Source organism: Triturus cristatus, chromosome 3_2 (assembly GCF_964204655.1).
Source record: "Triturus cristatus chromosome 3_2, aTriCri1.1, whole genome shotgun sequence".
In the NCBI taxonomy this organism is placed as follows: domain Eukaryota; kingdom Metazoa; phylum Chordata; class Amphibia; order Caudata; family Salamandridae; genus Triturus; species Triturus cristatus.
Genome location: NC_140584.1, coordinates 1,195,743,737 through 1,195,762,741, shown reverse-complemented (window position 1 = coordinate 1,195,762,741; position 19,005 = coordinate 1,195,743,737). Strand labels below are relative to the sequence as shown.

Genomic DNA, 19,005 nt, shown 5'->3' with positions numbered 1-19,005 from the left:
CAGGGTTCAGAGGGTTGTATTGTTTTTTAAATATAAATATGTTTATTGACAGTTTAATAAAAAAGAAATACAAAGCATAATTGTGCGCTAAGATTCCATTGGGTTGCATGAGCATCTCAATATCCAACATTCCCAGCAATACCTCGTCCCCACTCAGCTGACATTGGTTAGGGACACACATGGACACGATAGCGTCTCCACCAGACCAGAGGAGGCAAAGTCATTACAAATGTTGCCCCTATAGGCATTCCATTTACCCAAACTTTTCCCCCATTTGTAGGGGCATCCCCAGCCTTCATATATCACCCTCTCAGTTAACATACACCAATCCATGTCATGATTGAAGTCCCTCAGCTGCGAAGTCTGCTCTGCCCCTTCCCCCCCCCCACAATCTCGCAATATTACGTTTAGCAACTGACTGTCCCTAGGTCCACCATAGCTGTTCCATGTGATTCAGGTCCGTTGCGCTCCAGATGTTGAGGAGACACCATTTCGCAGAGGCGGTCATAGCCCACCCCGTCACTTCACTCATGCACAAAAAAACCGCTGCCCATGAGGTTTGTAATGCTGGGCACTGCTACACAATATGGTAAACTGTACCAGCTTGCCAACACTCATGTCAACTCACCGTCATCGCCTTACCCATTTTGACCAGTGTAGTCTGGGCGTAACAGGATCGATGCAACAGTTTTAGTTGAACTTAACAGAAACCCGCCTGTGTGGCCCTTGGGGAGGCCGGAGCCGCGCCCATTCATCATCCTCTAGCTCTTTTAGGTCTTGAGCTCACGGCTCCGTCAGATGCTGCACGGCATAGGGTGTGTTATTGATCAATGTTTAATATGTCAGGGTCTCGTCTTTCCACGGCATATATTCGTCTTACAGCCAATCTTCATTGGGCAAAGGCTCAGGGAGCTGCACTCCTTATGGCAATACTGCTCAAAGTGCGTGACGTAGGTTGAGACAGCGACAGATCTCCTGGGGGTCAGCTGATAGTCGCGCTGTAAGTCTACCCAGGGGAGAACATCCCCGTGAGCCCAGAGGTCCTCTACTTGGGAAAGGCCAATTAAAAGCCACTTCTCAAATCTTGACTGTGCTCCCAGGGTACCCAACTCTGCAGTGTTCCTTAGGGATGTAGCTGGCATGCTTTTACCGCTCCGTCCCAGGGCCTTCGTGAAAGTGTGCCAGAGAGTAACCACGGTTGCCATTGGGCCATAGAGGGTAGTGTTCGTAGCTGTGCCCGAAAGCCCTGAGATAACCCCACTGCAGCATCATCAGCCTGTCCAATCGGACCGCAGGCTCGTCCAGGGGGAGAATAACCCAGCTGTTAATGGTGGTGAGTTTCCCTGTCCAGTAGTATTTCTGAATAACAGGCAGGGCTATCCCCTCATCATTCCACCCCTTGGTGAGTTTATGTAGCACAGCTCTTGCCGGGCCCCTGTTTCAGAGCAGTGTCCTAAGTTCCCCTTCGATGGCTTGAAAGTATGAGGCATGCACCGGAAACAGTGTGGTCTGTAGAATAGAGAGGAAACGGGGTGGGGACATCATTTTAAAAAGAGCGTCTCTCCAGAAAGTGATAGGGGTAGGGACCTTTCAACGACGAACATCTGGCCTCAGTTTGTCCAGCAGCGGTGAGAGATTTTTATGAAAAACAAGTCGGGATCTATAGTAACATATATGCCAAGGTAATGAAACCCTTCTGTGACTACTGTCACCTCATAGTCACAAGGCAATCGTAATGCCGGCCCTGCAAGAAATAAATTAAAGATTTTCTTCAATTAATGGTATAGCCCGAATAGCGGCCAAGATTAGTTAGGATCTGCATTAACCTATTCAGTGTATTGAAGGGGTCTGTCCCATATAGCAGAATGTCGTCTGGATGCCCTCACAGTGACCATCCCCGTGAAGACCACGGACCAACGGGTGCGGTCTGATCCAGGCTGGCAGGGGCTCCAGTATCAGAGTAGCCCGGTCCGTGGGACAGCAGAGGGCGTTGCAGAGTGAAGCGAGGTGCACGGGCAGCGCCCTGTACAGAACAATAACTGGACACGCAGAGAGTGCTCTGCCTGGAGAGAGACGGGGACTCACAGGACAGGGACAATGACAGCGCCAATGCTGCACAGATCAGAAACCAGGGGAATTACTGGTGCTTCAAAGCTCCCAACCATCACTCAGGCTAAACTATTTTCCTAAGAGCACAGTAAGGGATTTGAAGAGCTTCTTTTAACTTCTGCTCTCTTCCTCATGTCTCATGGTTAAGACTGTCTGGTCCATTCGTGACAGTCTCTTAGGTATGTAAGTCTCACACTCTGATGAGAAACTTTCTAGTTTGTAAGAAAGTGCTTAGTCCAGCAGTCCCAGAGTGTCTCTCAGATGTCTCATTCTCTAGATCAGTCCAGGGTCTGAGAGTGCCCACTTCCAAGGAAAAGCTGGTTTTCCAGCAGAGAATTGGGATTCATGCAACAAAGTAAAGAGGCTACGAGAAAGAAACAGTGGCAAAGATAAAGCGTGAGAGAGAGGAGTAAAAAGACACTAAGAACGTAATTTAGACATGGTTGAGGCATTCCTATAATAGCACAATTAATCGCATTATGACAACTTATATTGTGATAATAGCTACTGAATTCCATGGGATCTCACATCTTGAATCCATTGTGTTTAGCACCAGCGCCTTGTCGAGTCAATGGACACAGCTTCCCTGTGCAGAGGAGTTGTAGCACTGTAATTGGGGATGTGCAACACCACTTGTTTTTAAAAACAAATATTATGATAAGCAAGAGGACAAGACTTTCCACAGAGTCTGCATGATTTTTACACCTCCCCACAATCTGTAAACAAGGCCTTTGTGTTAATTCATTACGCAAGACCTTCCCAGCTCCCTTTAAACTCTCATTGTGATCCTGGCCAACTCACTGATATAATTAATCACCATGAGCAACATCTCTGTTGTCAGAGGCCTGAGTTTTTCAAGTGTTTGCCACCTGAGAAATAGCACAGCTATCCGAGGTCTGAACTTGTGCATTCTGCGTTGCGTGAGGTCTCTGCAATCTATTGTCAAAGCCTTCAGTTGTCACCTGAGGGATAGCTCAGCTATCTGAAGCTTGGACTTGTACATTCTATATAAAACAAGGCATCTCTGTTGTCATAGCAGCTATATGAGGCCTGAAGAACAAGTTACTTACCTTCGGTAACGATGTATCTGTAAGAAACATTAGTTAGTTAGATTCCTCACCTTAGAATATCCCCAGGCGTCAGACTGGATCCGGAAGATTTTTCGTCAGCAATACCCCTTGCGCGTCGCTAGGCGTCGTCTGCGGCTCCGCGTCCGTCGTCGTGCGCCGGGATGACGTCGGAGTACTTAGACGCTGCCCTCGTGCGCTGACGTCAGTTCTTGTACATAGCCTTCCGCGCCAGGAACGCAGAGCCATGCAAAGACCGACACTGGTGCCAAAAATAAAATCTAGGAGCCTGAAAGGACAACCTTAACCCTAGATGTCAGTTCGCAGAACGGGGAGGATGGGTGGGTCGGTGAGGAATCTAACTAACTAATGTTTCTTACAGATACATTGTTACCGAAGGTAAGTAACTTGTTCATCTGAAAGAAAAACGTTAGTTAGATTCCTCACCTTAGAATAGATACCCCAGCAACACCAACCCCGGTGGTGGGTCTGCGAACCAAGATCACACCAGAAAGTCCTGGAGGACAGAACGGCCAAAGAAGCCATCCCTCCGGACTTGGCTGTCAAGGCAATAATGCCTGGCAAACGTGTGTAGCGAAGCCCACGTCGCCGCCTGACAGATGTCCTGCAAAGGGACACCCCGTCCCAAAGCAGTAGTAGCCGCTGTGGCCCGAGTGGAGTGGGCGCGCAGCCCAACAGGAGGGTCCTTTTTAGCCAAAGAGTAACAAATTTTGATGCACAAAACGACCCACCGAGAGATGGTCCGTTTGTGCACAGCTTTCCCCTTCTTAGCACCCACGTATCCAACGAAAAGTTGGTCGTCCACCCGGAACTGCTTAGTGCGGTCCAAATAAAAGGAGAGCGCACGTTTTGGGTCCAGACGGTGGAGCCGCTCTTCCTCTTTGGAAGGATGCGGAGGCGGAAAGAAGGTGGGCAAGGTGACAGACTGCCCAAGATGAAATGGAGTCACCACTTTCGGTAGAAAGGAGGGACGAGGCCGAAGGACAACCTTGTCCGGATGAACAGACAGAAAGGGAGGCTTTGAAGATAAAGCCTGGAGCTCACTCACCCGTCTAGCCGAGGTGATGGCTACCAGAAAAGCAGTCTTAAGAGTCAGAAGGCGAAGAGGACAATTGTGAAGAGGCTCGAAGGGAGCGCACATCAGGAATGTCAAGACAAGATTCAAGTCCCACTGAGGCATTACAAAAGGGACAGGAGGGAACGTGTGAGTAATGCCTTTTAGAAAGCGTGAAACTACAGGGGACTTGAAAAGAGAAGGCTGATCAGGAAGCCGTAAGAAGGCAGAGATGGCAGCAAGATAACCTTTCAGGGTGCCCAGGGCAGAGCCCTGCCGGGCCAAAGAAAGAAGAAAGAGGAGAACCTCAGAAAGAGGGGCGGAAAGGGGATCCACAGCCTTTGCTGTGCACCATGCCACAAATTTGTTCCACCGGCAGGCGTATACCGTCTTTGTGGAGGGACGCCTGGCTGCCAGAATGACATCACAGACTTCAGGAGGCAAGTCAAATGGCATCAACTGCCGCCGCTCAATCTCCACGCATGGAGGTGGAGGCTGGACAGGTTCGGGTGGAGGACCGTCCCCTGCTGCTGCGACAGAAGATCCTCCCGAAGGGGCAGACGTATCGGAGGATCGGTCAACATACTGAGTAGCTCGGGATACCAGTACCTTCGTGCCCAATCCGGAGCCACCAAGATGACTTGGGCCCGGTCGTGCCTGATCTTCTTCAGCACTCTGGGCAGAAGTGGTATAGGCGGAAAGGCGTACAACAGACCGCAACTCCACTCGTGACGAAAAGCGTCGCCGAGCGAGTGCCGCCTTGGAAATTCCAACGCGCAGAACTGCTGACATTGCGCGTTCTCTTCGGTGGCGAATAGATCTAACCAAGGCTCTCCCCACTGCTGAAAGAGACCTTGCGCCACTTCGGAGTTCAGACGCCATTCGTGATCCATCATGCACCGGCGGCTGAGTTCGTCTGCTCTGGCGTTCAGAGAGCCCGCCAGATGTTGAACCACTAGGGTGACGCCCTGGTGTTCCAGCCACGTCCAGAGGCACAGAGCCTCCTGACAAAGGGTCCACGACCCCACCCCGCCCTGTTTGTTGCAATACCACATGGCGGTGGTGTTGTCCGTGAACACCTGCACGACACTTCCCCTGACAGAGGGAAGGAAGGCTTTCAGTGCAAGCCGGATCGCTCTCAACTCCAACAGGTTGATGTGGAGGCGAGACTCCGCCGGAGACCAGAGGCCTCTGATCTCCGCCTCTCCCATATGGCCACCCCATCCCAGGAGGGACGCATCCGTCACTACGACATGCTCCGGTTGGGGAAGGGAGAGGCTTCTGCCCATGACCCAATCGCGGTCCGTGAGCCACCACTGCAACTGCTGTGCAGTGCCCTCCGAGATCAAGACATGGTCGGACAGGTTGCCGTGATGCTGGGCCCACTGAAACTTCAGGTCCCACTGCAGAGCCCGCATGCGCCGCCTGGCGTGATGCACTAGTAGGATGCAGGAGGCCATCAGCCCCAGAAGCCGCAACACTAGCCTGACCGAAACCCAGGATAGAGGCCGAAAGATGGGAATCAGGGCCTGTATATCCCGGACCCGCTGTTCCGGTGGATAGACCCGGAACTGCGCCAAATCGAGAACCGCTCCGATGAAAAGGAGTTTCTGAGAGGGACTCAGGTGTGACTTCGGCACGTTGATGGAAAACCCCAGCAAATGCAGGAGATCCGCCGTAGTCTGGAGGTGGGAGACGACTGCCTGGGGCGAGCCCGCCTTCAACAACCAGTCGTCGAGATAGGGGAAGACTGGAACCCCTGATCTGCGCAGATGAGCTGCGACCACCGCCATCACTTTCGTGAACACCCGAGGGGCACTGGTGAGGCCGAAGGGGAGCACGGTAAACTGAAAGTGCTCTTGGCCCACCGTGAACCGCAGGTAACGCCGGTGGGCCGGCAGGACGGGGATGTGGAAATATGCGTCCTGCAAGTCCAACGCTACCATCCAGTCTCCGGGGTCTAGGGCAGCTAGAACCTGAGCCAAAGTCAACATCTTGAACCTTTCCTTCCGGAGGAAGGCATTGACGTTCCGGAGGTCCAAGATAGGGCGTAGGCCCCCTTTGCCCTTCATGGGAACCAGAAAGTAGTGGGAATAACAACCACGACCTACTTCTGGACTCGGAACGCGCTCGACGGCCCCCTTGGCCAAGAGGGCCGAAACTTCCTCGTGGAGAAGATTCAAATGATCCCCCGAGATACGGTGGTGCTGCGGTGGCATGGCTGGAGGGGTCGTCTCGAAGGGGAGGGAGTAGACCCTTCGGACGATTTGCAGCATCCACCTGTCCGATGTGATGGACCGCCAGTGGAGCAGGTGATGGCGAACTCTGCCGCCCACTGGCGTGGAATGGGCCTGAAAGCTCGGACTAGGAAGGCTTTGAGGCAGATGCTGCCGGGGTGGATGTGGGCTGACCTCGTCGTCCTCCAGAACCGCCACGGCGGAAAACACGTCCGCGACCGCGCGCAGGTTGGTTCTGCGGCTGGTGGCTGGGCGCACGTGAGGAGGCACCCCTTCCTTGGCCACGAAAGGGGCGAAAAGCGGAAGATTGCGACCGTGGGGCCGAGAGGCCCAAGGACTTGGCCGTAGCCCGGGAGTCCTTAAAGCGGTTCAGCGCACTGTCCGCCTTCTCGCCAAACAGGCGAGTGCCATCAAAGGGCATGTCCATGAGAATGCTCTGGACATCACCCGAAAATGACGTGGACCGCAGCCAGGCGTGACGTCGAAGCGCCACTGTGGTAGAAATGGCCCTACCCAGCGAGTCCGTGGTGTCAAGCCCACATCGGATTGCATGTCGTGCTGCATCCCTCCCATCGGCCAGAGCCTGGGTAAGTCGTGTCCGGGCCTCCTCCGGACACAGGGGCAGCACGTCCTCCACCGTATCCCACAGAGAGTGGGAATAACGGTCCAAGAGACAAGCGGTGTTTAAAGACCGCAGGCCCAAACTAAGGGAAGAGAACAGCTTCTTGCCAAACTGTTCTAGCCTCTTGGAATCCCGGTCCGGCGGGGCGGTCGGGAAAGAGGATTGGGAGGTGGAGGCCTGGATAACCAGGCTCTCAGGGGTAGGGTGTTGGGACAGAAAACTGGGGTCACCCGGAGCAGGGCGGTGGCGCCTGGCGACGTTCCTGTCCACAGGAGGAACTGTGGAGGGCTTGGACCAGGTGCCCTGCAGAACGTCAATGAGGGCCTCATTGAATTGCAGCAGAGGCTCAGTGGAGCTTGCTGCAGACTGAAGCACCTCAGTAAGCACGTTAGTCCTCACAGTCACGGCAGGCAGCTCGAGCCCAAGGGCTGCGGCCGCCTTGCGCAGCACCACAGAGAAAGCAGCGCCCTCCTCCGAAGCCACAGTCGGAGGAGAGACGAATCCAGTGTCTGGAGAGGTATCCAGGCCACTGGCCTCCCCCAGTTCATCTGCTCAGTCCTGGGACAGTTGAGCCTGAACGGCCATAGGATCCTCGGATCCCTCCCAGTTGTCACCATCATCAGACTCCTGGTATAGAGGAGAAAGTAACGGAGCCGGGCGGTAGACATAATGTGTCTCTAGCGGCGTCGATCTCGGCGTCCATCGACGCCGGACCGGCGCCGGGCCCGGAGTGGGACTGAACTGGGGCACGACGTCGAGCGGAGTCGACGTCGGCGTCGGGGGTGATACCGGTGTCGACGCCGGCGGAGGAGGCGTGACGAGGTTAACCGGCGTCGACGGGGACTCGAGAACGGGTCCCTCGGGCGCTTGCGGCGTCGAGGCCGAAGCCGTCAACGGCGCCGGGGCCGGAGCCACCGGCAGGCAAGGCAGCCCAGTCGGGTCCGCGGGGCCCGGAGGCGCACCAGCGGGCGCCGACGGCGGAGCCAGGTTCCTCATGGCCGAGAGGAAGGCACTGACTTCCGCCGGCGTCGCGGGGGTGGAACCACCCTGACCCTCGGCCGAGTCGCGCGACCGGCGAGGGGAGTCCGAAGAGCGATGTCGCCTCTTGGACTTCTTGGAATGCTTCGACTTACCCGAAGACTTGGATCCCGACGACCGATGGTGACGTCGGCTGCGGCTCCGCGACCGATCCTTGAACCTCCTCCTGGACCGGGATCGAGAGGCACGCGGAGCCGAGTGGCGAATCTCGAGAAGCTTACGGGACCGCTCCCGTCTAGCCTTCGAGGTCAGGGCCTTACAGTCCGAGCACGACTCCGCGTCGAGGCCCAAGCAGTACAGGCACCGGCGGTGATGGTCCGTAACCGACATCAATCGGCTACAGTCCGTACAGGCTTTAAACCCAGGCATCCTACCGGCACCGGTGTCGATTGACAGGATCAAAAAGGATCAAAAAGTCAGTCAAAAATTGACTAAAGGGGTAGCTCTCCCGGATCTGCGCTTACTGGCGCGGAAAAAAGAAGAACTGACGTCAGCGCGCGAGGGCGGCGTCTAAGTACTCCGACGTCATCCCGGCGCACGACGCCGACGACGGACGCGGAGCCGCAGACGACGCCTAGCGACGCGCAAGGGGTATTGCGGACGAAAAATCTTCTGGATCCAGTCTGACGCCTGGGGATATTCTAAGGTGAGGAATCTAACTAACGTGTTTCTTTCAGATGCTGTAAATTCTGTGTAGCCCGAGATATGTTTCTGTCTCTATTGTCAAAGCCTGTAGTTCTGTGTCATCTGAGGGACAGCTCAGCTATCCGAAACCTAAATGTAGCTGCTATTTGAGGCCTGAATCTGTACATTTTTGGTTGCCCGAGTCAGGTCTCAAAGTTCTCTTAGCATTCACTTTAGTTCCGAGAGCCCTGCGAGTTTCCACTTGCCTCTTATTAGAGCCTCGCTCACTCCCTCTCATGGGCATGGGATTCAGAGGCCTTGGCCCTTGCAGGGTCTGAGTTTTCTTTTTTTCATTATTTCTTCCTAGCCGGCCTGATGGGCCCACTGCACTTGTCGTAAATCTCATGTCTTCAAATGAAGAAACCACTTCATTTCAGCAAGAAAGCATGAACTGTGATTTTATCAAATGCATGTTTCTAGCGTACGCTTTTGTTCTGTAAAAGTGTCACGAAGTCATGATATGCAGCTCATGCAAAAACACGTCAGTGATGGTTTAGTTCCGAAGTTTTCCAGGGATGTCAGACACTATGACAGTCCCCCTATATAATACTATTACTTTATTTATTTTAATCACTTGCTTTTAGGCTTCATTGATTTAGTTTTAGCAGGAAGTCTGAGGTTCTTCGATCCATGTAGGAAAGGTTCCATTTTAGTTAGCCTGTCTACACTTTACTTGACAGTCAGCATTTCTGTCCTCTTTTGCAAAAGTGGTATTTATGTCTCAAGGTTTGGCCACGTAAAGTAAACATGAGCTAAGGTTCCGCAAATGCTTTGGGGCTATTTACAAAGGTGACTGTTAGACCTGGCACCATTGGCGTGGGTCTCCCTTCCATTTTTCGCTGTTGTCTCCTCTGTTTTTGCTGGTTATAGATGCTCTGGGCGCTGTGCCACTGCCATTCAGTGCCACAGCGCAAATGCTCCGTGTGTAAATACGACATGTGAATTGGTATATCCATGATTGTCTTATTTGGTTTGCCTGTTAGTCCCTAGTAGCGTGGCCTGTGTGTGCCCAGGGCTGGTAAACCGAATGCTTCTGGTGGGCCTGCAACGCTGGTTTGCGCCACCCACAGAAGCAGCTTGTAAAGTGTGTCTCAGACCTGCCACTGCAGTGTCTGCGTGCAGTCTAGAACTGCCATCTTAGCTGTGAAGTGCACCCACTTCCCAGGCCCTGAACCTACCCTTGGCATCATGTAAGCCACCCCTATGGTAGGGTGCATTGTATGTGTAAGGTAGGACATGCTCTGATGTGTGTAACATGTCCTGGTAGTGAATTACACCCAATTTCGTTTTTCACTACTGTAAGGCTACCTGTTCTCTATAGGCCAGAATGGGAGGTTTGGCTATTACATTCTATAGTCCTAACTGACCCACAGAACATGGTTGAAAAACGAATTTAGTATGCCTGGGCTCAGAATATTAAAATACATCTTTTAGTGAAGGTTATTTTTATATTCTGTGTTTGAAACTACCACTTTTAGAAGGTGGGTACTTTCTTGCCTAAGCCTTCCAGTGTGCTCTGCTGTTATGTGTATTGGCTTTCTGGTTTTGGAGGGACAGTGCAGGCTGAGTCAGACCTGGGTTGAATAGAGAGATCTGCATTAGAGTATGGGGAGGAGTAGCTCCTGGACCTGAATAGGGCTGTGCCTGGCAAGGTGAATGCTGGCTCCCCTCCCACTGTGCGTCTGATGGCAGACCCCCTCTTTCTGAAAGGAAGGATGCAGCCTGGTAAACAAAGTGCTCCAGGACTGGGCAGAACTGGTTCTGGTTGGGTTCAGTGACTTGTAGCTTCTGAGAACAAAGACTTTTGGGGTAGAAATATCTGTGCTGAAACCGCTACAAAGGGTATTGCTCCTGGACAACAAGAAGAACTTCTGTCCGTGTAACTGAAGGAATCTGCAGGAGAGGACTGTCCTTGTGCTTGTGTGCTGTTTCTTGGACTGGCCTGCAGTGGTTACTACTGGACTTGGAAGAAGAAGAAAAGGACTTTGAAGGAACTTTTATTTTTGCTACAGCAATCACCCAAGGGCTAGAAGAGAGCTAGCCTCCTGCTGGAGTCTCAGGCACATCAGACTCCACCACCAGCCTCCTGTTTCCTCCCAGCGAGGATTTCTATCTGCAGGTGAGGCTCCTGTGAGTTCCAGCGCCTCTAGTTCTACTGTGGAGAACAGAGTGCTGAAAATCGTCGGTAACGTCTGTTAGCGAGCCGCCGCAGCTGAAGAGTATAGGGAAAATCATCGTGCTGCTGCCGCTGAGTGCTCGCTACCGGAGATCATCGCATCACCTGTTTGCGGGCTGCCAAAGGCTCGCTGACCTCAAGATTATCGCATCACCTGTTTGCGGGCTGCCAAAGGCTCGCTAACCAGAGATCATCGCATCACCTGTTTGCGGGCTGCCAAAGGCTCGCTGACCTCAAGATTATCGCATCACCTGTATGCGGGCTGCCAAAGGCTCGCTAAACAGAGATCATCGCATCGAGTTCATCGCTTCACTTCATCGCAGCGTGGAGACTGAGCGTCTGCCATTTTTATCGCATCGAATCAGGATCGTCGCACCCTCACAGAGCACCATTTTCTTTCATCGCAACGAGATAGTACACGCAACAGGCTCGGAGCATCATCCTCCCTTCGCGGCAAGGATTTCGACGCATCGCCGGCTTAGCGTGGAGAAGTTTGTCGCTTTGTCCTGCACACAGATCAGCGCATCATCCTCCCTTGCGGCAAGGATTCAACACATCGCTGGTCAAGCGTGAGGAAAATCATCGCTACAACTTCTTAGCGACATTCTGGTTGCTTTGCTACAGAGTCCAGGTATTTTGTGAGTAAAAGGGTCGCAGAGACCACTGCCTTGAACTGAACTCCTCTTTGCACACTTTGAACTATTTTTGCAGCATTTTAAGAGTAACCCTATTTGCCTAGTATTGTGGATTTTTACTGTTATTGGTCTTGTGTTAAGTCTATATATAAAGATACTTATTTTTAGGTCTCGCCTGACCCAGCGCATGCGCTGCTCTGGCGAGACTTAGTGAGAGGGCTCCAAAAAGTGCTACCAGGCCAGCCTAGAGCTGCAGTGCATGTGCACGGGCGCGCGCGACACTTTTACCGCGATTACTTTCACTTTCACGTTTGATCGCGATCACTTTCACTTTTGCGGCCGCTTGGCATAGCCAATAGGTCTCGCTTTTGGGACCTTATAGGTGTTTAGTTATGCAACTGTTGCATGGCTAAACACTTATAAGGTCCCATAGGCGAGACCTATTGGCTATGCCAATGCTTGTTATAACTAGTTGTGTGGTGTCCCTTTGTAGTGTTCCTAACTGTGTTACTGTGTATGGTCATAAATGCTTCACACACTGCCTCTGAGATAAGCCTAGCTGCTCGTGCTACGTTACCACAGGGTTGAGCGGGGGTTATCATAGGGTGTAGCCCGCTTACTCTGACTTAGGAAGAAGGGTCCCTACTTGGACAGTGACCAGCCATTGCTAACTAGAGACCCCCATTTCTAACAGTGACATACTTTGCATCCAACTTTTTTAGTCTTGCTACATCTTGGGTCTTCAAATCCCATTCGATTCTGCAATGCAGGGGAAAAGTCAGTGGTCAAATCCTATATAAGCCCCTAGAACAGATCACAGAGAAGAGAATCTTCAGCCAGTGTGCTGATCCTGAAGGGTACGGGTCCAACTTCCACTGCTTTAACCGAAGCTGCTACATTCTTGCAAGAGACTGGCCTCCCGGTCTGGTGCCAGGATTGGGTTGTCTCACAGACACAATCTCATTGCCCGTGTGCTCAAAAATAGCCAGCTATTCCTGACAACAAACCTTGTTGTTCCAGGTGTACCCACCATCTCTGAAACTCGAGAAATAGGCCTATTATTTATTCATCTGCTAGAACTAGCATAGCGCCTAGAGACCGCACAGTCAAGGTGCTAAGGGCTAGAAACTGTGATGGTACCATTTTTCCCTGTTATTTTCACTGTTCATGAAACACTTAGCTGCTTTTAATTTCATCTGCTGTGATCTTATCAAACAATACTGTTCACACTAGATCCAGGAGCGTTAAAATAACTATTTTCAAATAAATATGTTGCAATGCATATCCCATTTCTAGTGATCCTTGAGTGTGTAACCCATTAATGAACTATTGTTTGGATTACCCGTGTCCCTGAAGTCTCCAAGGGTATCCCAAGAAGCACGGCCCTACATTGGCAGGCATGCTCTTTGGGTTGTGTGAGGGTACCGTGACCTGGAATTCCCTGCTCAAGCAATGGTGTACTTATTCATTACCAGTGGGTTGGGAATCCAGGCCTAATAAACATGGGCAAGAGTCCCAGGATACACAACAATGTAATGTTTAAATGTAATACAGTGATTAGGGTTTGCGGGGGCTTCTGAAATGCCCTGGACTTTAGACCTGGTGTTCTTGTGCTGTGGTACTGCTGCATGGAGGGGACTTCTCCTGTCTGCTGAGATCTGTTCACAAGTATTCTGTTTGAAGTAATGTTACCAGTGCATTACCCTTTTTGAGGACAGTATGCAAGTTAAATTAAACACTGATGTGCACATTTCAGCAACACTCTGGACAATATATTTAATTGCGATGTTTTCAGCCATAATGCTCGAAGAGTGGTCCACACATACTCTCCACTCTATTTTTCACCCTCAGTCATGCGCACCCCATGGCAGTGCCACCGAGGGTTGTGTACACTCAGAGGCCAGCACATCCCGCCACACTCCCCAATCCATCTTACCTGAAAAAGTGAGGTGGTCTGCAGCACTCCGGAGGTGCAGCACATCTCCCGAATGGAGTGCATGGCCAGCTGGGGGCAACCCAAGTCTACGACCCGCAGACCCAGCTTGGAGGCCAGAATGGGCCCAATAGTGGTGCCGCAGGGGGCATCATTCCGCACCATGAATTCCTGAGAGAAAAGAGAGATCAGGGGTGTCCGTGAGAGTGGGGCGAGCACTGGAAATGAGTGCGAGAGATATGAAATAAGAGATGAGGCAGGAAGAGCATGGAAGTGCGTGTGAGGCAGAGAGAGAGAAAGAGAAACACAGGTAACAAGAGGAGCATGTGTAAGGCAGGAAGAGAGTGGGCGAGTCAGAGAAGGCCGTACAATAGCAAACACAAAATGTAAGAGAGAGGAGCATTGTTGTGAAAAGAAGAGACAGTGCAAGAAAATTAAATGAGATCCAGGATACACACAGCAGTAGTGTAAGAGAGGGTAGATCATGAGAAGGAGAGACAGAAAACTGTGAAGACAGGGTCACAAAGTGACAGAGACAAATGGCGAGAGAGGGACAAAGCCATAAAGCAGAATACGGAGAACGAAGGCATGTCAGATGCAGGTAAGAGTGATGGAGGCACCAATGGAGAAAGCTACAGAAAGACAGGGGGAGAGTGAACCCCCCTGATTCGTCTTTGATATCTCCATCTCAATGTGGAGGCATCAAGAGAAGAAGAGCTTGAGGCTGCAGGAGGGAAGTTCAAATGCTGAGAAGAGGATGGGAAATGACAGTAGAGGAGGCCAAGGAAAAAAAACATGCTGTACTCCTTCGTCTTGGTCCAGACAGTCATGAGCTCCACATTACCGAATGTCTGTCCCACCCGAGTAATGCTTCTAGACATTAACGTGGTTACAGCACCATTTGGACAGTGTTGGGGTCAATATACCTCTTAAGAGACATCTCAAGTTCCAGGCTGGGGTAGAACATTTGGCTTGTGTGAGAAAAGTGCCATCTTTCTTGCATGGTATGCCCCCACTTTTTGCTGAATTGCTGATGTACTTTGAGTGTGCCCTGGGCTCCTGCCAATCAGGTACCCAGGGCCTGTGTTCCTTCCCTAAAACTGCATTGAAGCCTAAACCCAATTTGCATCTCTGGCCACGTCAGCCCCTGGTAAATGGTACCATAGGTACCCAGGGCACTGTGACCAGAGAAGGCCCCTAAGGGCCGCAGCACTTATTTTGCCACCCTTAGAGGCCCTGTACCCTGACACACATACACACACTGCCTTTGCAGGCTAAGTGTCTTGGTGCAGAACAAAACAGAGAGTCGACATGGCACACATCCCTGTGTGCCATGCCCACAAACACACTGCCCTGGCATACCATAGCCACCCCTCTAGCTGGGTGCACCCTGCCAGTGGTGAGGGTACAGGTGCATGAGCCCTGTGCCCCTATAGTACCCAGGTGCATTCCTGGGCACTGTAAGTGCAGTGCTGCCATTAAGAGTATATGGTGCTGGGAGGTCGTCAACACGAACTCCACAGCACCAGGATGGCAACACTGAAGACTGAGAAGTTTGGTATTAAACTTCTCAGCACATTAAACCCACACTGATTTGTGGGATTTAATGTAAGAAGCACGACAGAGGGCATCTTAGAGATGCCCCCTGAACCTAACCAACAATCAGATTCCTGACTGAGAGGCTGCCTAGGCTGCCACCCAGCAGACATGTTGCTGGACCCCTGGGTAGAGAGCCATCCACTCTCGTGGGCCTGCAACAATGCACATCCTGGAGGTGCTAGGTCTCTTCCCCCAGGATGGGCAGGGGAAGCTTCAAAGGCATGCCGCCTTTGTGAGCTTCTCCAGACCACTTTCTGTACTCAGCAACTGGCCCCCACCGGTTCTGACCCCCACTCTGGAGGGAAGATCGCTTCCCGCACCTCCTAAAAGTCTATAATGCAAAATGTATCCCGATGGCCACGCATGGGAGTGACATTTGGGGATATAAGGACGTGAAGAGTATTCAGGTAGCGGAGAACAATTTTAGGTGAAAACTTCTTGCGGTCCCCACTGCTACGCCTGTTTTTAATTTACATGAAGAGCTGGGAGGGGGCTATATATCAGACCAGATTGCGGTCCCCCCACTGCTGCGCTGGCTTAGAGTTTGGGCAAGCCCGATCCCAAATCTAAATCAACTTTTAATTACGGACTGCATTGCATTGGAAGGGGCACTATCTCTTCTCTGGCTGAAATACATAATGGAACAGACCAGATGGCTCGGCCGCCCCGATTTGTTCCCGAGCCCAGGGGTTTTGGGTAAGTCTGCTATTAGAGATCTTAAGAAGCAGTTTCTGGATAAGCAGCAGAGCCTTAGGGAAGATGTGGAATTAACCAAACCGTCTGAGAAGATTTGCCATATTGAGCCTGGGCCCACAGATGCAGCCCTATCTCTATCTTACGTTAACAAAGCACATCACCGCTTTGTTTTGACCTGATTCTGTTTGAACCTGGTCCCCTGGCATTTCCCCAAGGCTATTCCAAACCGGCTTCGCTTAGACCCTGCCCCTGTGATAATTTTTCGGAGCAGGATACACTACATTTTATGTTCTTCTGAGCCTATTACGATTCCCCTTGCAGAAAACCTATTTTACCACTGCATAGAGACTGCCAATTTGTCCAAGTTAGGCCGGCCTTAACCTATCGTCAAATGCTATCCTCCCCCATGGTTTCCATGGGTGGTGCAAGTTTTTTAACAGCGACCATTAGACACAGGAAAAAATTGCCGCCGCTGGAGCAGGTCTGTTCTCTTACCCAATGCGCATTTTATGAGATATTCTTCGTAGCCTCTGGTTTTATATTTAGCACCGTTGCACTTTATATTGTTGTACCATTTGTAGATGTTTACATGATTGATGAAATAGTAAAGATAGATCTCCTTTTACTGTTTTTAATAGGCGTTTCTTTTGGGACTCAAGTTTTTATGTATTGATGTCTTTCATGAATTGTGTTTTCTTTTTAATATGTTTACTATTATGGCTCTTGGCTGCTGAATAAAGTATCTTTGACTGACTGGATGCATGCTCCAAGAACATAATTGAGGTGCCAGTCAGCTTTACCTTTTGAAAGATTCTGCAGAGGCCATGGAATATTTGCTTAGATCAAAATCAGAATTTTTGTATGAAAACATGTTGCTTTCCTTCTGATATCTTCCTGACTTTGAAAATCTTAAAAGCTGATCACGGCTGAAGAGAACCCTCCATTCAGGGTACACTGTCCAAGGAGTCTAAATATTTAATCGCCCCTTGATCTCAAACAGGCCACCCAAGCGTTGGTCCTGTCTAGACTAGACTCTGGGGATGCAGTCCTCTCAGGAATAGCAAAATCACATCTTGCTCCCCTCAAAACAACGCTCAACGCAGCAACCAGAATGGACACCGGAATCAAGAAATTTGATCACATTTCTCCGGCACTCAGAGAACTTAAGTGGCTCCCAGTCGAAATGCGGGCTAGCTTCAGAACAGCCTGCCTCACACACAAAGCCTTGCACACCGGCAAACCTGAATATTTGGCGGCCAAACTCAAAAAAGCCGGTCAGACCAGGAGCCTCAGAAGTTCGAACTGTCTTCTACTCATCCCGCTGAAAACACGAAAACAAAAAACTGCGGCCCGATCCTTCGCCGGGAACAAACCCAAAATCTGGAACTCTATTCCCTCACATCAGAACTATTCCCTCTTTTGTCAAATTCAAAAGTCAGCTCAAAGTCCTGTTTCTCGACCGTTCCCTAGGGAATCGATGGGTTCAGTCGGAGCGCGGAAGCAGACACCTCTCACCGCTTCGACTCTATGTCTGCAAGGCTTTGAATCAGAACTCGCCGCCAACGACCTACACTATTATTGTATTATGTGATTCTATGCACTGTATCTGATGTAAAGCGCTCCGATACACTCGGGTCAGGCCAGCGCTATATAAAACTTCTTAAATAAAAAATTAATTAATTAATCGTTACAACATAAGTCATGAACATCCGCTGATGGCGAATAGAAAGTTTGACAGTCAGTCAATAGTAAATCCATGACATACTCCTTGATAACCTGGTATGGGGAAGACGTGCAGCTCGAGCACCTATAAATACAGAAGGATGTCACAAAATTGTGATCTATCCATGAAATCCCAGAATGGAACGGTGGTCTCTACCTGTTTATTTCAACTCCGGAAGATCAGCAGACTTCTCACTCCTGCAGCTGTTACTCAGGCTGTGTTAGCCTTAGTCATCTCTCATATAGACTATGCCAACTCACTCTACTTTGGCCGACCGGCATATCTTTTTAAAAAGACTGCAACTGGTGCAGAACCAGGCTGCAAGATTAATCTATCGTCATTCAAGATGGCATCATGCGACCCCCATAATGAAGAAGTTACATTGGATCCCTGTAGCTGAAGGCAACGCATTCAAGATGGGATGTCTCACCTTCAAAGCTCTCGATGGCAATTGCCCAGAATTCGTATCTACTCGGGTTCAGAGATATGTTCCCACTCAGGGTCTCAGGTCTTTTCACCTTTCCCTCTTGGCTACCCCTGCTTTCAAACTCAAGAAATTAGGGGGATTAAAATTTGCTGTTCTGGCCCCTCAATTCTGGAACTCTCTCCCCCTGAACATCAGATCTGCGACATCTTATTTCCAATTTAGGAAACTATTAAAAACCTAGTTATTTTGCCAGGCCTATGATTGAATGAATGACATAACTGCAGAATTCCTTAGACCGGAGCGTCAAAAAATGTTGTGGTGTAAGTGCCCTTTATAAGTACTTTTATCATAACACGTTAACGAAATCAAACTCATTTCAACGTTGAACCCTTCATCAGCTACGATCTCCATGTGTAATCACAGTGGGCTATACTAGCTCCTGAAAGGAGGAAATAACAGAGACACAGGAACAGATAATGTTAGACGGCTTAGAGTCTCCAAAGGCACCGCTCTCCGTCTCCTCCATCCGCTGGAGTAGCCCCAGCTCATCTTGTTGTAGGCCCGTGCCCTGAGCCGCAGAGATCAACAGCCCAAGCACAGAGTTCTAAGGTAACTCTTCGTTGTCCAGATTCCTCGGATACATTGTCCAAGAAAGACTCAAACACAAACTGCTTTGCCTTGTATGTCACCTTCGGCGCGCTGGGAAGCTTATTAACGTTTCCACTTCTTCACCACCAGGTTGCTCCTGATATTTAGCAGGGCTCGTTTGGTTGTCAGTGTCTCTGGTGGCAGATCTGGAAGGGCAGGAGCCTGTGCTCCAAGAGGCACCACTTTCTTACTGACAGCTGCTCTCAGGATAACCCTTTTCCCCTCAGAATATCTCTAGGCGAGTTTCACTGCCCCCCCAACTCTGAGGTAGAGTCTTGTGTTCTTGAAGGAAGGAAGAAAGAAGATCTTACCATTCGCTGTGCTACATTGATTGAT

The 19,005-nt window shown here is 50.6% G+C and overlaps 1 protein-coding gene across 3 annotated transcripts in view; it reads right to left on the bottom strand.

Moving 5' to 3' along the window:
- DNPEP (aspartyl aminopeptidase) overlaps positions 1-19,005 on the bottom strand; it is a 479,746-nt gene that overhangs the window by 121,339 nt on the left and 339,402 nt on the right. For 2 of the 3 annotated variants that reach the window (XM_085650112.1, XM_085650111.1), the window contains exon 14: positions 13,580-13,747. In XM_085650112.1, coding sequence (XP_085506238.1) covers positions 13,580-13,747 — 168 coding nt within the window. Of the gene's footprint in view, positions 1-9,111; positions 9,635-12,345; positions 13,748-19,005 lie in introns of those variants that run through there. The other variant, XR_014980105.1, reaches the window with a different exon arrangement.